This window comes from Trichechus manatus, unplaced genomic scaffold, assembly GCF_000243295.1.
Source record: "Trichechus manatus latirostris isolate Lorelei unplaced genomic scaffold, TriManLat1.0 scaffold00075, whole genome shotgun sequence".
Classification (NCBI taxonomy): domain Eukaryota; kingdom Metazoa; phylum Chordata; class Mammalia; order Sirenia; family Trichechidae; genus Trichechus; species Trichechus manatus.
In genome coordinates, this window is record NW_004444011.1 from 7,782,682 (window position 1) to 7,802,903 (window position 20,222).

General features: G+C 37.9%; 1 protein-coding gene across 2 annotated transcripts in view; it reads left to right on the forward strand.

Moving 5' to 3' along the window:
* The window catches only part of NEBL (nebulette), a 510,414-nt gene that overhangs the window by 268,677 nt on the left and 221,515 nt on the right, over nucleotides 1–20,222 (forward strand). The window contains exon 4 of one of the 2 annotated variants that reach the window (XM_023735056.1): nucleotides 10,768–10,875. In XM_023735056.1, the coding sequence (XP_023590824.1) occupies nucleotides 10,768–10,875 (108 nt within the window). Of the gene's footprint in view, nucleotides 1–10,767; nucleotides 10,876–17,663; nucleotides 17,799–20,222 lie in introns of those variants that run through there. The other variant, XM_004380542.2, reaches the window with a different exon arrangement.

Genomic DNA, 20,222 nt, shown 5'->3' on the forward strand with positions numbered 1-20,222 from the left:
CAAAATGAAGGGAAAGATACATGCCACATGAAGATCGCCAGAGAATGCCCCAGAAGTCGAGAAAAGATTTTCCCCAGAGGGGACAGAGAGAGCCTTCCCCAAGAATTCAGGCTTCTAGCCTCCTAGAACTGTGATAAAATAAATTTCTGTTTGTTAAAGCTACTCGTTTGTGATATTTCTTGTATAGCAGCACTAGATAACTAAGACAGCAGCCAAGTGAGTTAACAGTCTGCACCACCCTGGGACTCTGTGTAAGTTTTATATAGCATAGTAATGAAAGAATCCTATGTGAATCTACCGTCCAATTTTACAACTAGAACATTACCAGTAACAGTGAAGCCCCTGTGTGCCCTTTCATGATCAAATCTCCTCACAACTCCTGTCTTAGTAGGGGAAAGCTTTCTCTCTGTCAGCTCTGGAGGAAGGTCCTTGTCTTTTTGAGCATCTGCTCCTGGGTAATCTTCATGGGGCTTGGCATCTCTCTTCCTCCATCTCTGCTGCTTTTGTTTGCTCCTTTAATCTCTTTTATATCTCAAAAGAGACAGGTTTAAGATACAACCTATACTAATCCAGTCTCATTAACAACAAAACAGCACATTCCCAAATCAGATTATAACCACGAGCTTAAAAAATAGCAAACCCATTGCTGTCGAATCCATTCTGACTCAGCAACCCTATAGGACAGGGTAGAATTGCCCCATAGAGTTTCTAAGAAGTGACTGGTGGATTCGAACTGCCAACCTTTTGGTTAGCAGCCAGGCTCTTAACCACTGTGCCGCAAGGGCTCCACTGCAGGCATAGAGGTTAGGATTTAAAACACATATTTTGGGGGACACAATTCAGTCCTTAACAACTCCCCTGAATTTACACTTATTAAGTCCCTTTTCTCCCACATATTTACCGCACATGTATGTATTCTTTACTGTTTTCCCCTCAACATAATATTTATGATATTTGTCCATATGAATCCATGTAGCTATAGTTCATTTAAAAAATTTTCACTCCTTGATAATGTTACATTATAGGATACACAACAATTTATTCATTCTCCTATGGATTAAGTTTTTAGGTGGTTCTCAATTTTTTTGATAATACAATGTTATTATGAACACCTTTGTGTTTATCTCCAGATGGTCATGGGCAAGCGTCTCTTTGGAAAGGAGCATAACTGGGGGTGGGGTTGCTGAATTGTAAGATGTGGCCATCTTTGACTTCACTACCAAGTCTTATTTAGCCTGTTGTTCAGGGAGCCCAGGTGGCGAGTGGTTAAGCACTCGGCTACTAACTGAAAAGTCGGTTATTCGAACCCACCAGCTGCTCTGTGGGAGAAGGACGTAGCAGTCTGCTTCTGTAATGATTACAGCCTTGGAGACCGTGTAGGGTGGTTCTACTCTGTCCTCTAGGGTTGGTATGAGCTGAATTGACTTGACGGCAATGGGTTTTTTGGTCTGTTATTCAAGAGTTTACCAGTGCCTGGTCTCAGTTGGTTTCTTTCATCAGAAATGGCTATCTGCTTAAAAATGGCCTTTCTCTTTAGTGGTTTCCTTTTTTTCCCATTTATTTATGTTGTTATATTAATAATGGTATTTACAGCATTTGGGGGAGAGAACTTATATCTCAGAATTAACAAATCAATTTGCAACGCTGCTCACCATTTTGCTTTTTGCAAGTCTTCCTTGTCAGGCTCTCTGAGCCTTTTTCATAAGCTGGACCCGAACCACCTTGGTTTTCAGCCTCGGTTCCTTTATATGATCTTGTGAATGCTACTGCTGATGATTTCAAACACAAAATATCACTGAACATGTACTTCGGCAGAAATACGCATACTTTAGCAACAAAGATCATTTTTAAAATTTAGTGAGAAGGAAACAGATATTTGCTAGTGACCGACCTAAAGGCATCCTTGCTTGGTGTTCTCATGTAGTACTTATTTTAACTCTCTTAACATTCACTTAATGTGCAGCATATTGCAGTTTTTTTCTTTTCTTTTTCCATCTTATAGCTGAGGATAAGGAGTCTTAGAGAAATTGAATAAATTAAGGTCACAGAACAGAATTGGGGTTTAAATTCAGGTCTTTTAATTCTTGACTTAGGGTTCTAATCTATGGTGTAGGAAGATAAATGCATCCATTCATCCACCCACCCACCCATATATAATGTCAATATTACATAACATTCAATATTTGAAATATTTACTTATTTACTTAAACTAATTAAACTCATTGTCATGGATTGAATTGTGTCCCCCCAAAATATGTGTCAACTTGGTTAGGCCGTGATTCCCGGTATTGTGTGGTTGTCTTCCATTTTGTGATTGACATAATTTTCCTATATGTTGTAAATCCTAATCTCTGCCTGTGATTAATGAGGCAAGATTGGATTATGTTGAAGAGGATTAGGGTGGGATGTAACACCCTTGCTCAGGTCACATCCCTGCTCCAGTGTAAAGGAAGTTTCCCTGGGATGTAACCTGCACCACCTTTTGTCTTAGAAGAGATAAAAGGAAAAGGAAGCAAGCAGAGTGTGGGGGACTTCATACTACCAAGAAAGCAGCACCAAGAGCAAAGAGCATCCTTTGGACCCAGGGTTCCTGCACGGAGAAGCTCCTCGTCCAGGGTAAGATTGATGACAAGGACCTTCCTCCAGAGCCAACGGAGAGAGAAAGCCTTCCCCTGGAGCTGATGCTCTGAATTTGGACTTGTAACCTACTAGACTGTGAGAGAATAAACTTCTCTTTGTTGAAGCCATCCACTTGTGGTATTTCTGTTGTAGCAGCAGTAGATAACCAAGATACTCATTAACCCATTAACATAAACTCACTGCCCCAAGTTTCCTGTCTAATCTTTTGAGTTGCTGTTGTCAATTTGATCCCATACAGATAGTTCTTATGCCCGTAATACCTGTTGCCATCGATTCAATTCTGACTCATAGTGACCCTATAGGACAGAGTAGAACTGCCCCGTAGGGTTTCCAAGGAGCTCCTGGTGGATTGAAGCTGCTGAGCTTTTGGTTAGCAGCCAAACTCTTAACCATTAATGCCACCGGGTTCTTAAAGAGCACAATACTCAAGGCAAATATTCTTTACTAATTAAGCTAATCTGTTGTTTGATTTATAGAAAACTTCAGGGGATATTTTCAGTTTAAGGTTTAAAGATTATCCCAGGGCGGTAGTTTTAGGGGTTCATCTAGCCTCCATGGTGCCAGGAAGTCTGGTGAAAATTGGAAATTCTGTTCTTCATTTCCCACCTTTTGATCAGGATTCTTCTATAGAGTCTTTGATCAAAATGTTCAGTAATGGTAGTTGGGTACCATCCATTTCTTCTGGTCTCATAGCAAAGGAGGCAGTTTTTCATGTAGGCAATTAGCCACGCATTCCATCTCCTCCTCCTATTCCTGACTCTCCTTCTTCTGTTGCTCTAGGCGAATAGGGACCAATTGTTGTACATGAGATGATTGCTTGCAAACTTTTAAGACTGGGATCTTAAAAGAAATAAATATATATTTTAAAAGTTACGCTGAAGAATAATTTGGCAAATCAAATTGCCTATTGTTTGTATTTCTCACATTTGATTTAGGACCGAGTTTTCAAAGTTCTGAGCCCTGGTGGTGCAGTGGTTAAGAGCTCGACTGCTGACCAAAAGGTTGGCAGTTCAAACTCACCAGCTGCTCCTTGGAAACTCTATGGGGCAGTTCTACTCTGGCCTATAGGATCACTATGAGTCGGAATTGACTCTGCGACAATGAGTTTGGCTTGGTTTCAAAGTGCTTTTTGTTCATTTAGTCTTAAAGGGTAAGGCTTCAGGAATTTAAGATTGCATTGCTGTCCAGGTAAAGCACATTCTGTTTCTGAATTTGGGTTGGTGCCTTAATCTGTACCCCTTCCCTGTGTCCTTCCTCCCCATTCTGGCAAAGAATATGCAGCTCACCTGGCTGGATCTCATGGGGAAGTTCATGTCCTAGGCTAGGCATAAGAACTGTCACTGTCCTGGCCAGTCAACAGTGAGTGACTGGGAAAGGAGGGAGCAAAATTGACTGCCCCTACCTGGTCTTCTGGCTTCTGCCCTGCTCACCTCCAGTTGGTGAGATCCTATTAAAATAGAAGTCAGATCATATCACTACTCTGCACATGACCCTTCAAGTGGCTCCATGTCTCACATGGAAGAAAATCCAAAATCCTCAGTGAGGCCTGCACAGCCCCCGTGATCCCTTTCTGCACTCATCTTCGTCTACTGCCCCCCTCACTCTCTTTGCTCCACTTCGCTGGCCTTCCTGCTGTTCCTAAGAAACTTCAGGGCTTTGCTTTGCCTGGAAGGCTCTCCTCGAAGATATCCGTGTGGCTCACTCCCTCACTTTCTTCAGGTCTTCTTCAAACATCACCTTCTCATTGGGGCCTTCCCTGACCACCGTGTCTAAAATGGTAGGCCTCTTGACAGTTTTCATCCAACTTTTCTGTTTATTTTTCTCCTTGGCACTTATCACTCAGCCACTGCCGTCGAGTCTATACTGACTCATAGTGACCCTGTAGGACAAAAGAACTATCCCATAGGGTTTCCAAGGCTGTAATCTTTATGGAAACAGACTGCCACGTCTGGTGGGTTTGAACCACCAAACTGTCGGTTGGCAGCCAAGCGCTTTAACCACTGCACCACTAGGGCTCCATTTATCACTAAGGAACCATTTATCCTTTCTGTCTCTCCTCCCCCCCCCCGTTTCTCTCTCTCTACACACACGCACGCACACACACACGTGCGCACACGTCTTGTGTATTTTCTGTCTCTTCTACACTGTAATGTGTAAGCTCCATGAGCCAGGGGTCATTGATTTCCTTGCTGCATTGTCCCCACACTTCGAACAGTACTTGGCACATATTAGGTGCTCAATAAATAAATATTTGTTGAATGAACAGTGGATTGAATAAATAAACATTTGAGGGGGAGATTCCAGAGAATGATGTTCCTGCTATTGTGATTCATGGAGTCATCATGAAGTACTTTTACAAAGAAAAAAGAGTGGATAAGAGAGCAGAGATGATAATTTTATATCCAGTGCTGAAGCACAAGGGAAGGAAAGGCATTTTTGCTGGAAGAGGAGCAGGAGCTTATAAGGGAATCTTACATGAGGCTCAATAAATAATTGTTGAGTTAATGCTGAGTAAGTTAATGTATAAAAGTACTATTACTAGTAATTTATTTAAAAATTTGGTCAAGATCTATGTTTGTTTTAGCTTAATCTCCCAGTTTTTCCCTAGCCATCCTTCTTCCTAATGTTCCTCCCCTCTATCAGACGCTGCAACCAACAGAGACATTTTCCATTCCCTGAATATGAGATTCGTCTCTTACCTCTGCAACTGGGAGCAATCTCTCCTCCTTCCCTGCTTCTGTCCCTCATCTTTCTTCCCTTCCTTCTTCCCTTTCTTAAACATTTATAGAGCAACTCCTATGAGTCAGGTGCTATGCTGAGTTCTGAGATTGCAAAGATGAATAAGACTTTGCCTTCACCCCTGACTTGTATGTATTTTGGTGTTGGAGACCATGATGCAATCTTGATGGAAATACTGTGTGATAAATGGTCTAACAGCAGTTGCTGTCGAGATGATTCCAACTCATGGTGACCCCATGAGAACTGTGCTCTGTAGGGTTTCCAATATCTGATTTTTCAGCAGTAGATTGCCAGGCATTTCTTCTGAGGTGCCTCTGGGTGAACTCGAACCTCCAACCTTTTGGTTAGCAGCTGAACACATTAACCATTTGCAAATACTCTAATAGGTAGATGTAAAGCTATAGGGTGCTCAGTACTGGGAGGAGGCCAGTCTAGCTTCACAGAAGAGCACCAGTGGGGCTGAGCTTTGGTGAAGAAATAGATTTTATTTCATATGGGACAGGGGCAGGAAGAAAGAGGGATGAGCATAGCCTGCTTTGTGACTCTTCACAAGGACAGATTGTCTCCTAGCACATGCACAGCTGGGATTGCAGGATTCATTTCCACCTGTGTGGTCACCACATGACATATCCAAGGTGTTTTTTAGGGGTCTGACTCGTTGGCACATATCCATCTAAATAAATTTCTATTCTGTAATAACTTTAGCAAAATTTTTGAAGGTAAACTAATAACTGACTTAAATTAATATGGTACTGTTTTGCTTTGTTAACCGTGATATTTCTGATTGCTGTAAAACTGTTCTTTCCCACATCTTATGACACACCTTATATAACCCTTTCAAGTAAAGTGAAACTAACATGATGATTATCATACTGGGCATTTGCACAGTATGTTATACTTTTTGACATTCCTTCCTGTGCTTTACTTCATTCAGTCCTCTCAACAGCCTTGTTAGTTACGCAGGTACTAGAACCCTTAATTAGAGATGAGGAAACTTTGGCTCAGAAAATTGACGAGACCTGTGATGTGGTTGGTAAGTGATGAGAATTCTAGTCTCTTGTCTGCTAAAGGCAGTGCTATTTTCATGATACAATCTTCTGTTTTTGCAAATTATTAAATCTTACATCACAAATAGGATGAACTGGAGAATAGAAGCAAAGTGGGGAAATTCACTTGTTAATATTTATAGGAATGCCGTACATGTATATATACATTTTAGGCACGATGGGAGGGTGTATTAATTAGAATTCTTTTGGTTGCAAAAGGGAGGGCGTTCTTAGCTCATTTAACTGACAAGCTTGGTGTTTCTGGCTTAAGGGAATGTTAGATCCCGGTGCTCAAATGCTGTTGTCAGGAATCTTTCTTGTTGAGTGTTCTTATCATGAAAGGAAGGGTGTTGGGTTTTGTTAAATGGTTTTTCTGCATCAATTGGGATGATCATGTGGTTCTTTTCCTTTGTTCTGTTAATGTGGTGTATTACATTGATTGATTTTCTAACGTTGATCTACCCTTGCCTTCCTGGGATAAATCCCACTTGGTCCTGGTGTATAATCCATTTAATATTTTTTTGAATTTCATTTGCTAGTATTTTGTTGAGAATTTTTGCATCTATGTTCATAAAAGATATTGGTCTGTAGTTTTCTTGTGTCTTTTCATAGCTTTGGTATCAGGATGTTGCAGGGATCCTTCTTGATCTCTTGCTTTGCTTGATTCTGTGTTGCCTTCATTATTATTGAGTGGTAGCCAGATGATGGTCAGCAGCTCCAGATTTACAGCCTACCAAATTAGCCAGACCCATGGAAACAGCACTCCTTTCCCAGAAGTTCCTGCCATGAGCTAAGGATCATGGCCATGTTGTGGATTATGTGCCCCTCCTAGATCAACTACTGGGCCCAAGGGTGCAGTGTTCTCATTGGCTGGAGGGGATCATGTTCTGAGGGCAAAGGAAACACATGAGATTGGAAAGAGAAATCTTCCTACTTCCCCCTGTCTTCTGATCTATGCTTATATCCTCTTGTCTCTCAGAATCAGACTATGTATGACCAGTAAACCATCACATGTAACATTGAAAATGAGACCTAAGTAGACCAATCTCAAGAAAAGGATGTCGTGTCTGGTAAGGTAGAGGGTCAGCGAAAATGAGCGAAACCCTCCATGAGATGGATTGACTCATTAGCCGCAGCAATGAGTCAAATATACCAACGATTGTGCGTATGCCACAGGACTGGGCAATGTATCATTCTGATATATATGACATCACCATGAGTAGGAGTCGACTTGATTGCAACTAATAACAACAGATAGATAGGCTGTAAATTGAGCGGGATTATAGAAAAGAGAGGGACTGACTAATGGCTCGAAAGCTCCCTGTGCGCAGTAAAGACGTATGGGGTGGGTTGGTGCTTGAGTTGGTACTGAGTACATGAAATTAGGTGTGTTTCACATCATTTTTAAAAAGGAATAATCATCTTCTAAAACTCTGCAAACAGTTTACAGAGCTGATTGTGCACCCTTTAAAACTAGTCACTTCACTAGGCAAGCAAAAATCAAATGATTCGTTTGTGTCTCGTGAATGTGGAAAGCACTGTGGAATGGTAATCAGCTCAAAACACACGATTCTGGAATTCACTGGCTTTTCTTTTCACATCTTTGGAAATTGTGGTTTAAAAAAAAAAAAACAAGAAACAACAACAAACCAATAACAAGAAGATTTTGTAAGTGTACCTTCTCTGAAATAGGTGTTTGGGATGTTAGACCTTGGTTTATAGATTTTTCTTTATTTCTTCGTGCCAATTGCTATTACAGCCTTATCTTTCTTACTTTTATTATTTTAGTACTGTGTGCCCTAGTGCATACTTCATACAAAGCTAAATGGCTTCCCTGCTCAGCTAGGCATAAAATGCTGGGAATGTACCTTTTGTGTATATATCTTCACAGATGCCGAGAAATGGAGGGTTAGAAGGCTAATCTCATTCAGTGCTTTCTCTGGAAGAAAAATAGTCCAGTTTGTTTGACCTTTTCTTCATGGAAATAGTTAAAGTAAGGTTTTAGCACTTTTATAAATTTAAATGAAAATATGGAGAGAAAATTAGATGTTCTTAAAGTAGAATTGATGAGAGTATCTAGATCTTTGTATTTGTCATAATCTGGGATTTATTTTTTTTCTTCTAAGATCTTCTGATAAAAAAATATTTCATTAGCCTCAAGGACAGTGATGCCTAAGAGAATTGAGTATTTAAATACAGATGTGACTAAACAAAAACAGGCACTGTATGCTCAGCTGACTTTTCAAACTTTTACAGAAATCTACGCTTACAGAATTGTATTTTTATTAAACAAAAAAAAAAAACAGAAAAAACCCCAAACCTGTTACTGTCGAGTTGATTCTGACTCCTAGTGACCCTATAGGACAGAGTAGAACTGACTTATAGAGTTTCCAAGGAGCAGCTGGTAGATTCGAACTGCTGACCTTTTGCTTAGCAGCTGAGCTCCCCTGTAAAGATTACAGCCTAGGAAACCCTTTGGGGCAGTTCTGCTCGTTCTGTGGGGTTGCTAGGAGTTTGAATCGACTTGATGGCACACAATAACAACAAAAACAACAATTGTGAATATAAAAGGAGGATTTACATAGGTTATCAAAAAATGTTCCCATATTTCTTGATATTTAGGCTTTAAAAAAATAAGAACAGCCCAAGCGATGTAACCATTTCAGTGATTAACAAGAAGAATATTTAACTGTGGTAACAGTTATTATCCTTATTCTAATAATAGGAGATGGGGCTCTGTAAGATTAAGCATAACTGTTCTAGTCCCCTGAGGAAACTGTAAAATTTAGTTTCACTGGATTGTAATTAGAAAAGAGGTATATTTAAATACCTAAACAATCTTAGGTACTTCAGCAGACAGTATGCTGAGGACATGTGCAAAAAAGCTTTTTAATCTCTGTTGTTGTTGTTAGTTGTCATTGAGTCGGCTGCGACTTGTGGTGACATTATATACAACAGAACAAGCATTGGCTAGTCTTGCACCATCTTCATGATTGTTGGTTTGCTTGAGGCCACTGTGTATTTTGAATGCCTTCCAACGTAGGGGGCTTATCTTCTAGCACTATATTGGACAATATTCTGTTATGATCCATAAGGTTTTTACCGGCTAATTTTTGTAAGTAGATCACCAGGCCTTTCTCCCTAATCTTAGCCTGGAAGCTCTGCTAAAACCTGTCCACCACGGGTGACCCTACTGGTATTTGAAATACTGGTGGCACAGCTTCCAAAATCATAGCGACATGCAAGCCACCACAGTACAACAAACTGACGGACGGGTGGTGGTTTTAATCTCTACATGTAGTCTATTTTATAAATGCTTTCGTAAGTATTTACATACTTGACATATGGCAGTATGACATTTTATAATCATATCCATATGTTTTGTTTTATGAAATAGAATGAAAACTTCTTAAGGACAGGGCTGTTGATGATTTAGTATATCTACCTCCTCCATAGGGCAGTCCAAGCTCAAAATGATGCTTTTTGACTGACAGGACTACCACTAGAGCAGAAGATTTCACTTTCTTTTCCCACAGTCTTTTCTTTAGTAGCAGTAATAATAATAATAATGATGATAATAATAACAACTATTATGGAGGACTTACTTGTTTGCTGTATGCCAGGTACATATATTAAGTCATTTGGTCCAATCCTTGTTGTTGTTAGCTACTGTCGAGTCAACCTCCAACTCATAGTGACCTCATGCACAACAGAATAAAATGCTACCCAGTCCTGCTCTGTCCCCATGATTGATTGCTGATCAGATGTTGTGACCCATAGGGTTTTCACTGGCTGATTTTCAAAAGTAGATTGCCAGGCTTTTCTTCCTAGTCTTAGTCTGGAAGCACTGCTGAAACCTGTTCAGCACCATAGCAGCACACAAACCTCCACGGACAGATGAGTGGCGGATACATGTGAGGTGCATTGGCTGGAAATGGAACCTGGGTCTCCCGCATAGAAAGCAAGAATTTTACCACTGAACCACTGATCGCCCTGTTCCTATCCTTACAACCTATAAAATAGCCATTATCATCATCATCATCATGACTGTCACCATTTTACAAATGAGACCATCAAGACACAGAGTGGTTAAATAACTTGCCTAAGGTGACACAAATGGTAAGTGGAGGAGCTGGGATGCAAACCAGGTAGTCTGGCTCCAGAGACTACGTTTGCCCGTTATGCTCTGCTGGCTCTCAGTTCTGCCTCCTTCTGTATAGAGCTGTGTTTGAAGCCTTGCTCCAGCTTTATCAGCTTCTTTGGCTCGAGGCGCATCCTAACTGGGATTTGTAATTCCTTTGTTTATTTTTCTTTCTTTCCTTTACTTTCCCCCTTCTGTTAGGTCAAGTACAAAAGAGATTTTGAAGAAAGCAAAGGAAGGGGCTTCAGCATTGTTACAGACACTCCTGAACTACAGAGGCTGAAGAGGACTCAGGAACAAATCAGTAACGTAGGTGACCATTTACTCAGTGACACCATAACCCAACCTGTGTTTCTGAATGAGAAAGTGAGACTGGGTGACTTAGGAGTGTACTTGTTGCTATGGTATACATCTTATACTCAGTGTATCATAAAATATGCCAGCTTCACCTAGTATATTTCTTCCCTTTGATTTCATCACAGTTATCTAGAGCCTAAGGCATTAATCATTAGAATAAGAAATAAATGTGTATTCAGAAAAAGTCACTGCTGTTAAAAGTGTTATTGTAATACAGTATCTGCTTGTTCCATTTTGAGTGGTTCTCAGCTTTTGATTTTTTCCAAAGTAGGACTTTTATAATTAAATGTAAAAACCTGATAGTTAATGTCTGCTGTAGATAAGCATACAAAATATACATATAAAGCTAGGAATCTTGGAAAAATTGTGTATTTGCTAATTATGCATGTATTAGATTTCATACTTTAAATATAGATATTTGCTCAAGTGCGGTATTACATCCACTTTTTAAAGTAGACATTTGTATGTACAATTGCTTTGCGCTTGAAAGCTCATCTTATTCAGTGATGAATTTTTCTTGAAACTGAAAATTGAGACTAACAGAAGTTCAGAACGTGTTAGGGATTCAAAAGTATTAATTCGGTACAATAAAGGTGGATAAACTTCTCTTCTCAATTTTTGTAGTTCATATGTGTAATTATTTTTCTTGCAAAGTATAATAAGAAGTGTGTCAAAATGTATTCTTTTCCAGAAAAAAATTACTTCTGTGTTAGATATCCAAGAGGAAATATGCATTAATATCAACAACTGTGTACATGATATAAAGTATGAGCAAACATGTGAAAATCATACCATTTTTCACGAGAAGTATATTTTGTGTGTCATATGTACAGTCATTAAAATTTGTATATGTAGATTTTATAAATGATGTAGTTTTAATTTCCAAGAAATGTATTATAAACTCACTGTTGTGTTAACTATCATCATGGTATATATGTATATTTTAAAAAATGACAATTTACAGATAGATTTATATATACTTTGAGAAAAATTGTCAAAAATTCAAAAATGGAATTATTTGATGTTTTAAAAATTTATTTAGGGGGTGGGAGCAGGCAGAGTAAATAATTTGTTTTGCCATATTCCCTAAGGTTTACCCATTGTTTGAACATTTTATATGAATAAGGACTTTTTCCTTTGAAGAGGAAGGGCTGAATTTTAAGGATGTATGACTTTGTCCCTCACTCTTTATAACATCCCATCCCAACAACACACCAGTCATGGATACTGAAGGTTATCCCTCTCACCTCTTCTTCCTTTTCATTCTTTCCTTAAATCAATAACGTATTTTCGCTTTTTAAAATGACATGCAATTAGAGCTATATCCTATCGGCAATTATATTCAGTAGAGTTTATTTCTTTGGTTTATCTCTGGAGAACTTTTTTAAAAAAAAAAAAAGATCAGAAAAATGCTGCAGAAAGCAAAATTTATATCATAAATCTTCAACTATCACAGAAATTTATTTCATAAAGAAATAAACATATCTCCTTAAGAAACCCACATGACACATAACATAAGGATTGCAGTTGGTTTCAAGGTAAGCATTTTTATTTATATTCAAATTCAGTCAGTATTCATATTTAATAAGAAAAGAGCTGATCATTTCATCAACCTTTATCATTAGCAGGAATATACATTTTATTCAATACCAGAGGTCGTTTGCAGATTCATTCTTAATTATGCAAAAAACTCCATAATTCAGGTACGTATTTATCTATATTTATCATATACAAAGCGGTATATACAAAATATCATTTAGATTGAGCATATAATTTAAACAAAACCTTTTTTAAAGACACTTTTTGCATTGTCTAGATGTTAGTAACCATAGCAATCTTAAAAGTAGTTCTTTTAGCCGTAATGAGGCCTGTTAATGTTTGGATAGCAGTAAAAAATATAGATTTCACAATATTACTGTTTGGGAACTACTCCTGAATAGGGGAGACTGTTAAACATTCTAGGTCTAGTGAACTTCTTAGTCATTTCGAAGGCTACAACTTCATGAACACTGTTACCTCATAAGGTTTTCCAAATTACTGTACTCAGGAATATTTTTCTTTGAGAAACTTGGCATTGCTCACCCAGGTGGTACTTCGGCTAGTCCGGTTTTCCATATTACTTTTAAATTAACCCAGACACTGAAATATATTGGCCAAATCAAGACAGGTATTTGTGTCTGTTTTGAGAGGAAGAAGGTTGAGAACATGTCCAAATGGGAGAGACACCAGAATTTTCCTGCTAGAGAGGCCAGAATGGAGCTGAGTCCTCTAAAAATGATAAGGGTTAGGAGACTTGTGAGCCTTACATTGGTGCTCCAAGTTGAGCATAGGCTGACTAAATCAGAGGTCTTTGTTTGCAATCCTTATTTTTCTCTTTGCTTTATTTTCTCATTTGTTTTTAGTTTTTTTCAATCTTTCAATATTGTGTGGATCTTTCTAAACTACCTTTAATTGCTTTTGGCCTCAAGAAGGTATAAAGACATAAAACAGTGGATTTAATGACAGCTTCTAGGTATTTTGGGTAATATGTTATGGATGAATAGGTGTTTTTGATTGCTCGTGTCTGTGTCAGTATTATGATATTTTTTCAGCTACTCATATTCATTTATCCAGGTTTCTACATCATTTGGAAATACTCGCTAAGCCTGCATATGTTATGAGGTATGGAATAAAATGCAACTGTAAATTTCAAATTGTGTGTGTAATGAAAGGGGTTAGAGTGGGTAAGCCCTGGCTTCTTTCTTCTGGTATCTATAATGACAAAGTATTGAACATGGGTGATTTATTAAATACTGCAATTTAAAATTCTTCTGCTGTGTTACCCACTTAGTATAGCTGTAGGAAGAACAAGAAAAGAGACAGGGTTTCAGAATTTACTGAATGGTTGCAAAGAAACAGAACCTGGTTTCTAAAATTTAAAAGATTTTTTTGTTTCACAAAATTCCAGAAGATGTCTTCATTTTATTTAATATATTAATATTCAGATGGAGTTTGACTGGTTGCTTATAAGATGGAGTATTAGACTTGGGACTCTTCCTATGGGAAGCCAAGAAATCCAGCCAAACCACTTGGTTGAAATAATGTTGAGAAGCCCAGGTTTTGCTTAAAGTGTGCCTATGCAGCAGAAGGAAACATGGCAGCCGTTGTGGGCAGTGCTGACTAGGGGCTTTGCGCCAATAAGGTCTGCCCGACAGATTTTCATAATTAGGTCACCTAAGGCCTCCCCCTGCCTTCCCCCATTCTAGGGTGTAAAATCACAAATGACAGAAGTATCCTAGTATATCTCCACATTTTATTTAGAAATATTTTAGGAAAATGTTCTTAATGGACATTGCACAAACATGAATTGAGGAATGCCTGTGTCTTTCAGCATTTTAAAAACCATTAATCCATTACTGTTATAGTTCTGCTTCTTGTGGGTAATTGCCTAGGCTGTTTCTAATTTCAGGTGGTTACCACCTTTAAGTTTATAAGTAGTGCCTACAAGTTACCTGCAGCAGTATTGCCAAGCAGAATCACCGCTGCACGTTTATCCAAAGGACTCAGTCTAGCCTTGAGAAGATTATTGGCATCTTTCGTTCTACCTGTTTACACACGAATATAAACCGCACTTCCAATTAGCTGAGACAGTCTGTGGATAAATTGTAAAATAAATGATAAAGTGAAACACTAGAGAGACTTTTATAATCTTTGTGCTGTAGATAAAAACTAGGTATTTATTTTCTAATTTATTTTAGGAGGAGAACTGTCATATGAAAAAGAAGGAAAAAAATTTATGACAAAAATCATGTGTTTTACAAATGGAATGAAAAAAAAAGTATATCATTATTTGATTTGTCAGGATTTGTGCCTGTCTCTGAATCATACAGGAAATAATTGTGCATGTCTGAGTGTGTGTGTGTGTGTGTGTGTGTGTGTGTGTGTGTGTGTATCTGCGTGTCTGCCTGCACATGTGCCTATGTGTGATGGCTGCAGTTGAAATCTTAGAACCCGCTTTCCTTAGATCATTGGCCCACAGACAATGCAGACAATAGCATTTTCACCTGCCCTATATACTTTCCCTTACACTGTCATTATCTATAATTTTGGTTATCTATCCTGTTTCCCAAATAGCTCTTTTCCTCCTGTGTTCAGTTTAGCATCCCCATTCATAAGAAATGCTGACTTGCTTTACAAGAAAAGCTAAGATTGGAGCCTTTTCAATATTGTGGGAAAAGTAGTGTCTCTGTAGTTTGAGACTGAAATGTACTTATTTTTAGTTTTTTTGTTTTTTTTTTACAGATACATCATTTTTAATTGAATTCTTAGAATGTAAAATAAATTATATGCACATTAATAAGCTCACATGGATACTGCTGATTTAGTTCCCTGCGATTTTGTGAGTTGGCTTAAAAAATATTAGATTATTGGAACTAAATATTGCCTAATAATTGAATAGCAGTGTCTGTGGACTGTTAAAAGATTTGATTCAGAGTTAGGTTGAGTGTTAAGGGTAAGCATGAGGGTAGGGTTAATTATCTAGGGATTTGGTTTCTGTTTGTAATTTAAATAAATCATTTTGACAGAGATTGACCGTAACCATGTTCAGGCTGCTGACAGTGTGAAATTGAGTTGTATGGTGGACAGAAGACAAGCAGTCAAGAGAAATCCCCAAAGGCGAAATTTGTTATGTAATTGGGTCAGCTCATGCATGAGAAATGCATGCTAATTGTAAACTGGTGGCAAAATTATAGAGTATGAGGCAATTAGGTCTTATATTAACCCGAACAACTGACACAGAAGGATTTTCCTTTCTTTTTTGTATTCAGAAAACTTTTTTTTTTTAAAAGGTAAGAAAGGTAAAATTTAGAAAGTCATTCAATATTGAAATAGATTGGTTAATTTTATTCCTTATATAGGAAGCATAAATATTTTATGACTAATGAAAATTTGATGTGAAAGCTTCTAATTTTGAGTAGTAAAGTCCAGTACACTAAGTAGTATGGAAGGAGAATGAGGTCCTCTTTTTTGTTATAACTCGTAATTGGATTCGTTAACTCAGGTGGTTGGTTATGGAGCCAGTAATTTAGATTTAAGCCCTTAGATTTAAGGCTAGTGTTTTCACAGAGTGAATCTATATGTTGCTTTAATTGACTGTACCTTATCTCCAACTCATCCCAATCAGTAGTTCCAGTGTATTCCTAGGTAATAGTGGGTCAGTCACATTATCTTTAAAGGCAAGGATCAAACATGTCAAAGAAAATGATAGGGAAATAGCACGTATTTTTCTTACAATTCCTAACACATGTATGAATGCTTCATTCATTTTGAAACACTTTGACGTACCTCGTTTAATTAGATCCGCTGAAAGGGAAAGTATTTCTACGAGGAATACTTAATACTTTCATGAGAAAAATGTACGGAAAATTACCTCTTGGTCCTTTTGTGTTTTGAAATCCATGGTTTCCCCTACACACCTGGTTTTGCTTTATTTTTCCATGTAGGACAGAACTTCAGAGGTTGATCTTTTCTTTTTATTCTCAATTTTTTTAGCCACAGTCACTTAAAGAAACAAATACATCCCAGACTAGTAATTACTTGTGTAAGTACAAGAACTGTGGTTGTAAAAATGGCATTGTTTAAAGGAGAGATTTGGGAAGGGCCCCTGTAATAAAAGAATTAACACATACAACTTCTTTTTGGAAACCAAGAATCTAGCAAACAATTTCTGGAGTTTCTTCCTTCATGAAACCCGTTTTTCCCGTACCTTTCTTTTCTAAGCCTGCTGTGTTCAGGCACTTATCTTCCCTGAGTTATTGCAGTAGCCTCCTAATTGGCCTTATCTCCTTCCAGGCTCTTTCCATTCCTTCCATTGTATCTTAAACAATGTCACCAGACAAGTCTTTCTAAAATATCTTTTTCATCAAGACCCTAATTATGACCCTACTGAAAAAAACTTTCCTTGGGCCTCCACTTTGAGTAGGATAAAGTCTAATCTCCCAAACCCTTTAATCGTGACTCTAAGGACCTCTTCAATCTGCTCCTAAATTATTTTTCACCTTGTCTTTCACTACTTTTCAACACTATTCTTCCATTTCTTTTAGACTTGACTACTACCTCTGCTCTGGGCTTTTGCATGAGTCATTCCCCTTGTTTGGAACAATTTCACACTATTTGTAAATGACACCCTTTCCCTAGACACGCACTCAGACATCAGCTATAGCAATCTTCCTTGTCTCTAAACTATTATAGTGCTTTTTACTATAGTACTATGGTCTGTATCACTCATTTTACACATCATCTTTTACCTTTTGGTTTCAATTAGCATTTCATGTGTCTGTGTGTCTTACCTCTTTAACCTGATGAAGGCAAAGGCCATCCATGTCTTTTTCAATTTAGTTTTTGTATCTCTGAGAATGTATAGCATGATAATTTGTACTTTATCTTTCATGTCACCTCCTTAATTTAGACCCTCCTTTACCTTGCTTGAAGGAGCCCTGGTGGCACAGTAGTTAAGTGCTTAGCTGCTAACTGAAAGGTAGCATTTTGAACCCACCAGCCGCTCTGAGGGAGAAAGATAACGGCAGTCTGCTTCCATTAAGATTACAGCCTTGGGAACATTATGGGGCAGTTCTGCTCTGTCATATAGGGTCACTATGAGTCAGCATCAACTTGACAGCAATGGGTATACCTTGCTTGAATTAGCTGGGTGGTGCAAATGGTTAATGCACTTGGCTGCTAACTAAAAGGTTGGAGGTTTGAATCCACCCAGAGATGCCTCAGAAGAAAGGCCTGGAGATCAGTCTACTTCTGAAAAATCATCCTTTGAAAACCTTATGGAGCACAGTTCAACTCTGACACACATGGGGTCTCCATGATTTCGAGTTGACTTGAAGGTAACTGAGTACTAGATCCCTTGCTTGGGTTATCGGAATAGTTCTTTGCCAAAGTATTGCCTCTTCTGTCAGGATAAAATGCAAAGCCCTTTGCATAGAATATGAGAGTGTCTCTGATTTAGTGCCAGCTAAAATCTTCACCTGGATACTCCTATTACTCCTTGACCCTTCCACTTTAAATTTCTACCTGAAAGGCGATTGCACCCTCTTCCCATCTATACTCAGCTCAGAGATTACCTTCTCTTCCCTGACCTTGCTCTTTCCCCTGCCACTCTGGAAGTCTAGCTTTGACGACTGCATTAGGTATTTTCTTTCCTTTAGACTGAACTTGGAGCCCTAGTGGCACAGTGGTTAAGGGCTCACCTGCTAACTAAAAGGTCGGCAGTTCAAATCCACCAGCTGCTCCTTGGAAACCCTATGGGACAGTTCTGTTCTGCCCTGTAGGGTCACTATGAGTCAAAATCAACTCGACGACAATGGATTTGGTTTGGTTTTTTGGTTGACTGAACTCTATGAAGATATGGATTATCTTTTTCCTTATAGTCCCCAGGATTTTTTATATATGCCCTGAATCATATTGAGGAATTTACCTTCTGTTCCAATCTTCTTTAGGGTTTTCATCAAGAAAGGGTGTTAGATTTTATCAAATGCTTTTTCTGCATCCATAGAGATGATCATGTAGTTCTTTTCCTTTGTTCTATCGATGTGGTGTATTACATTGATTGATTTGCTAATGTTGAACCATTTCTGCATTCCTGGAATAAAGCCTACTTGGTCATGGTGTATGACTCTTTTAATATACTCTTGGGTTCTATTCACTAGTATTTTGTTGAGGATTTTTGCATCTATGTTCATGAGAGATATTGGCCTATAGTTTTCTTTTCTTGTGGTGTCATTTTCTGGTTTTAGTATCAGGATTATGGTTGTTTCATAGAATGAATTAGGGAGTATCCTTCCTTCTCTATCTTTTGGAAGAGTTTAAAACAGTATTGGTATCAATTCTTCTATAAATGTTTGGTACAATTTCCCAGTGAAGCCATCTAGTCCAGGACTTTTTTTTGGGGGGTGGGGGGAAGGTTTTTGATCACTGATTCAATCTCTTCACTTGTTAAGGATATTTCCTCTTGAGTCAGTTTGGGTAGGTTGTGTGCTTCTAAGAATTTGTGCATTTCATCTGGGTTACCCAGTTTGTTGCCATACAGTTATTCATAATATTCTGACGTAATTCTCTTTATTTCTGTTGGGTCAGTTGTAATGTCCCCTCTTTGATTTCTCATTTTGGTTATTTGCATCTATTCTCTTCACGCTTTTTTTTAATCTAAGCAAATAAAATTTGTTTTCTAGGATTTGTACTTCATTAGAGTAGGGAACTAACTACTAATCCTTTCAACACAAAATCACTAGGGCTTAGAATAGTGCTTGCCACATACCAGGTACTCAGTAAATGTGTGCTGAATAAATGAATGAGGGATTAATATTTAAAATGTTGGCAAATATTGCTAATTCTTTTTCTTGCAGCACATCTTTGCAAGAGTCTTAAGCGCTTAAAAATGCTTTAAATTTTGTCATTTCTTTTGTGCTATTTGATAAACATCAATTTTTCACTTTCTGCTACTTTTACTTAAATATTCAGTTATTTCTGTAGTTTTGTCAAAAAATTATAGCAGTGTATCCTCAATAAATATGACCACTTGCTTTTCAACGTGGCATCTAAGAATTGAATAATATTAGAAATGCAGAGACTACCCCCTGTTTTGAAATGTCACAGCCAGGGCCTTCATTTTGGTGTCTAACTTAAGTACCAAAAAAAAAAAAGGGCTAAATGAGAAATGATCTAAATATATTACAGGGTAATTTGGGGACAATTAAGTAACGTACATTTTGTGAAAGTGCTTTGAAAAATCCAAAGTGTGATATAATTGTCAGTTACTATCATAAGCCAGTTTACTCAGTGGAGGTCAGTGACTCTACGTGTTGCCATTCCAGGAAAATGTTTTCATTCAGTTTTTTGTTTTTTCCTATTTTTAAAGTGAACGGTCTTAACTGAAAAAAATTTTTTTCCTAAGTCCTATTTCCAGTCTTTAATTGGTCCCTTTTATTTGCAGTTGGAACCACAATCATTTAGAGAGATAAAGATAACATACAGTAGTAATTTTGTTTTTAAGTTTTCCAGGTCTTGGTTGAATTATGTAGCTGAAAATATAAACTTCACACATCCTGTGCTGGCCATTTGGACTGGGTACATGTGAAGAATTAGGAGAGTAAAGGTGTGACAAGAAAAAGAAAAGCTCTATGCCAGCGGGAAAGTCTAATAAAGACTTAACTTTTTTTTGTTTTTTTTTTTAAATTGTACTTCAGGTGAAGGCTTACAGAACAAATAGTTTCTCATGAAATAGTAGTATACATATTGTTTTATGACATTGG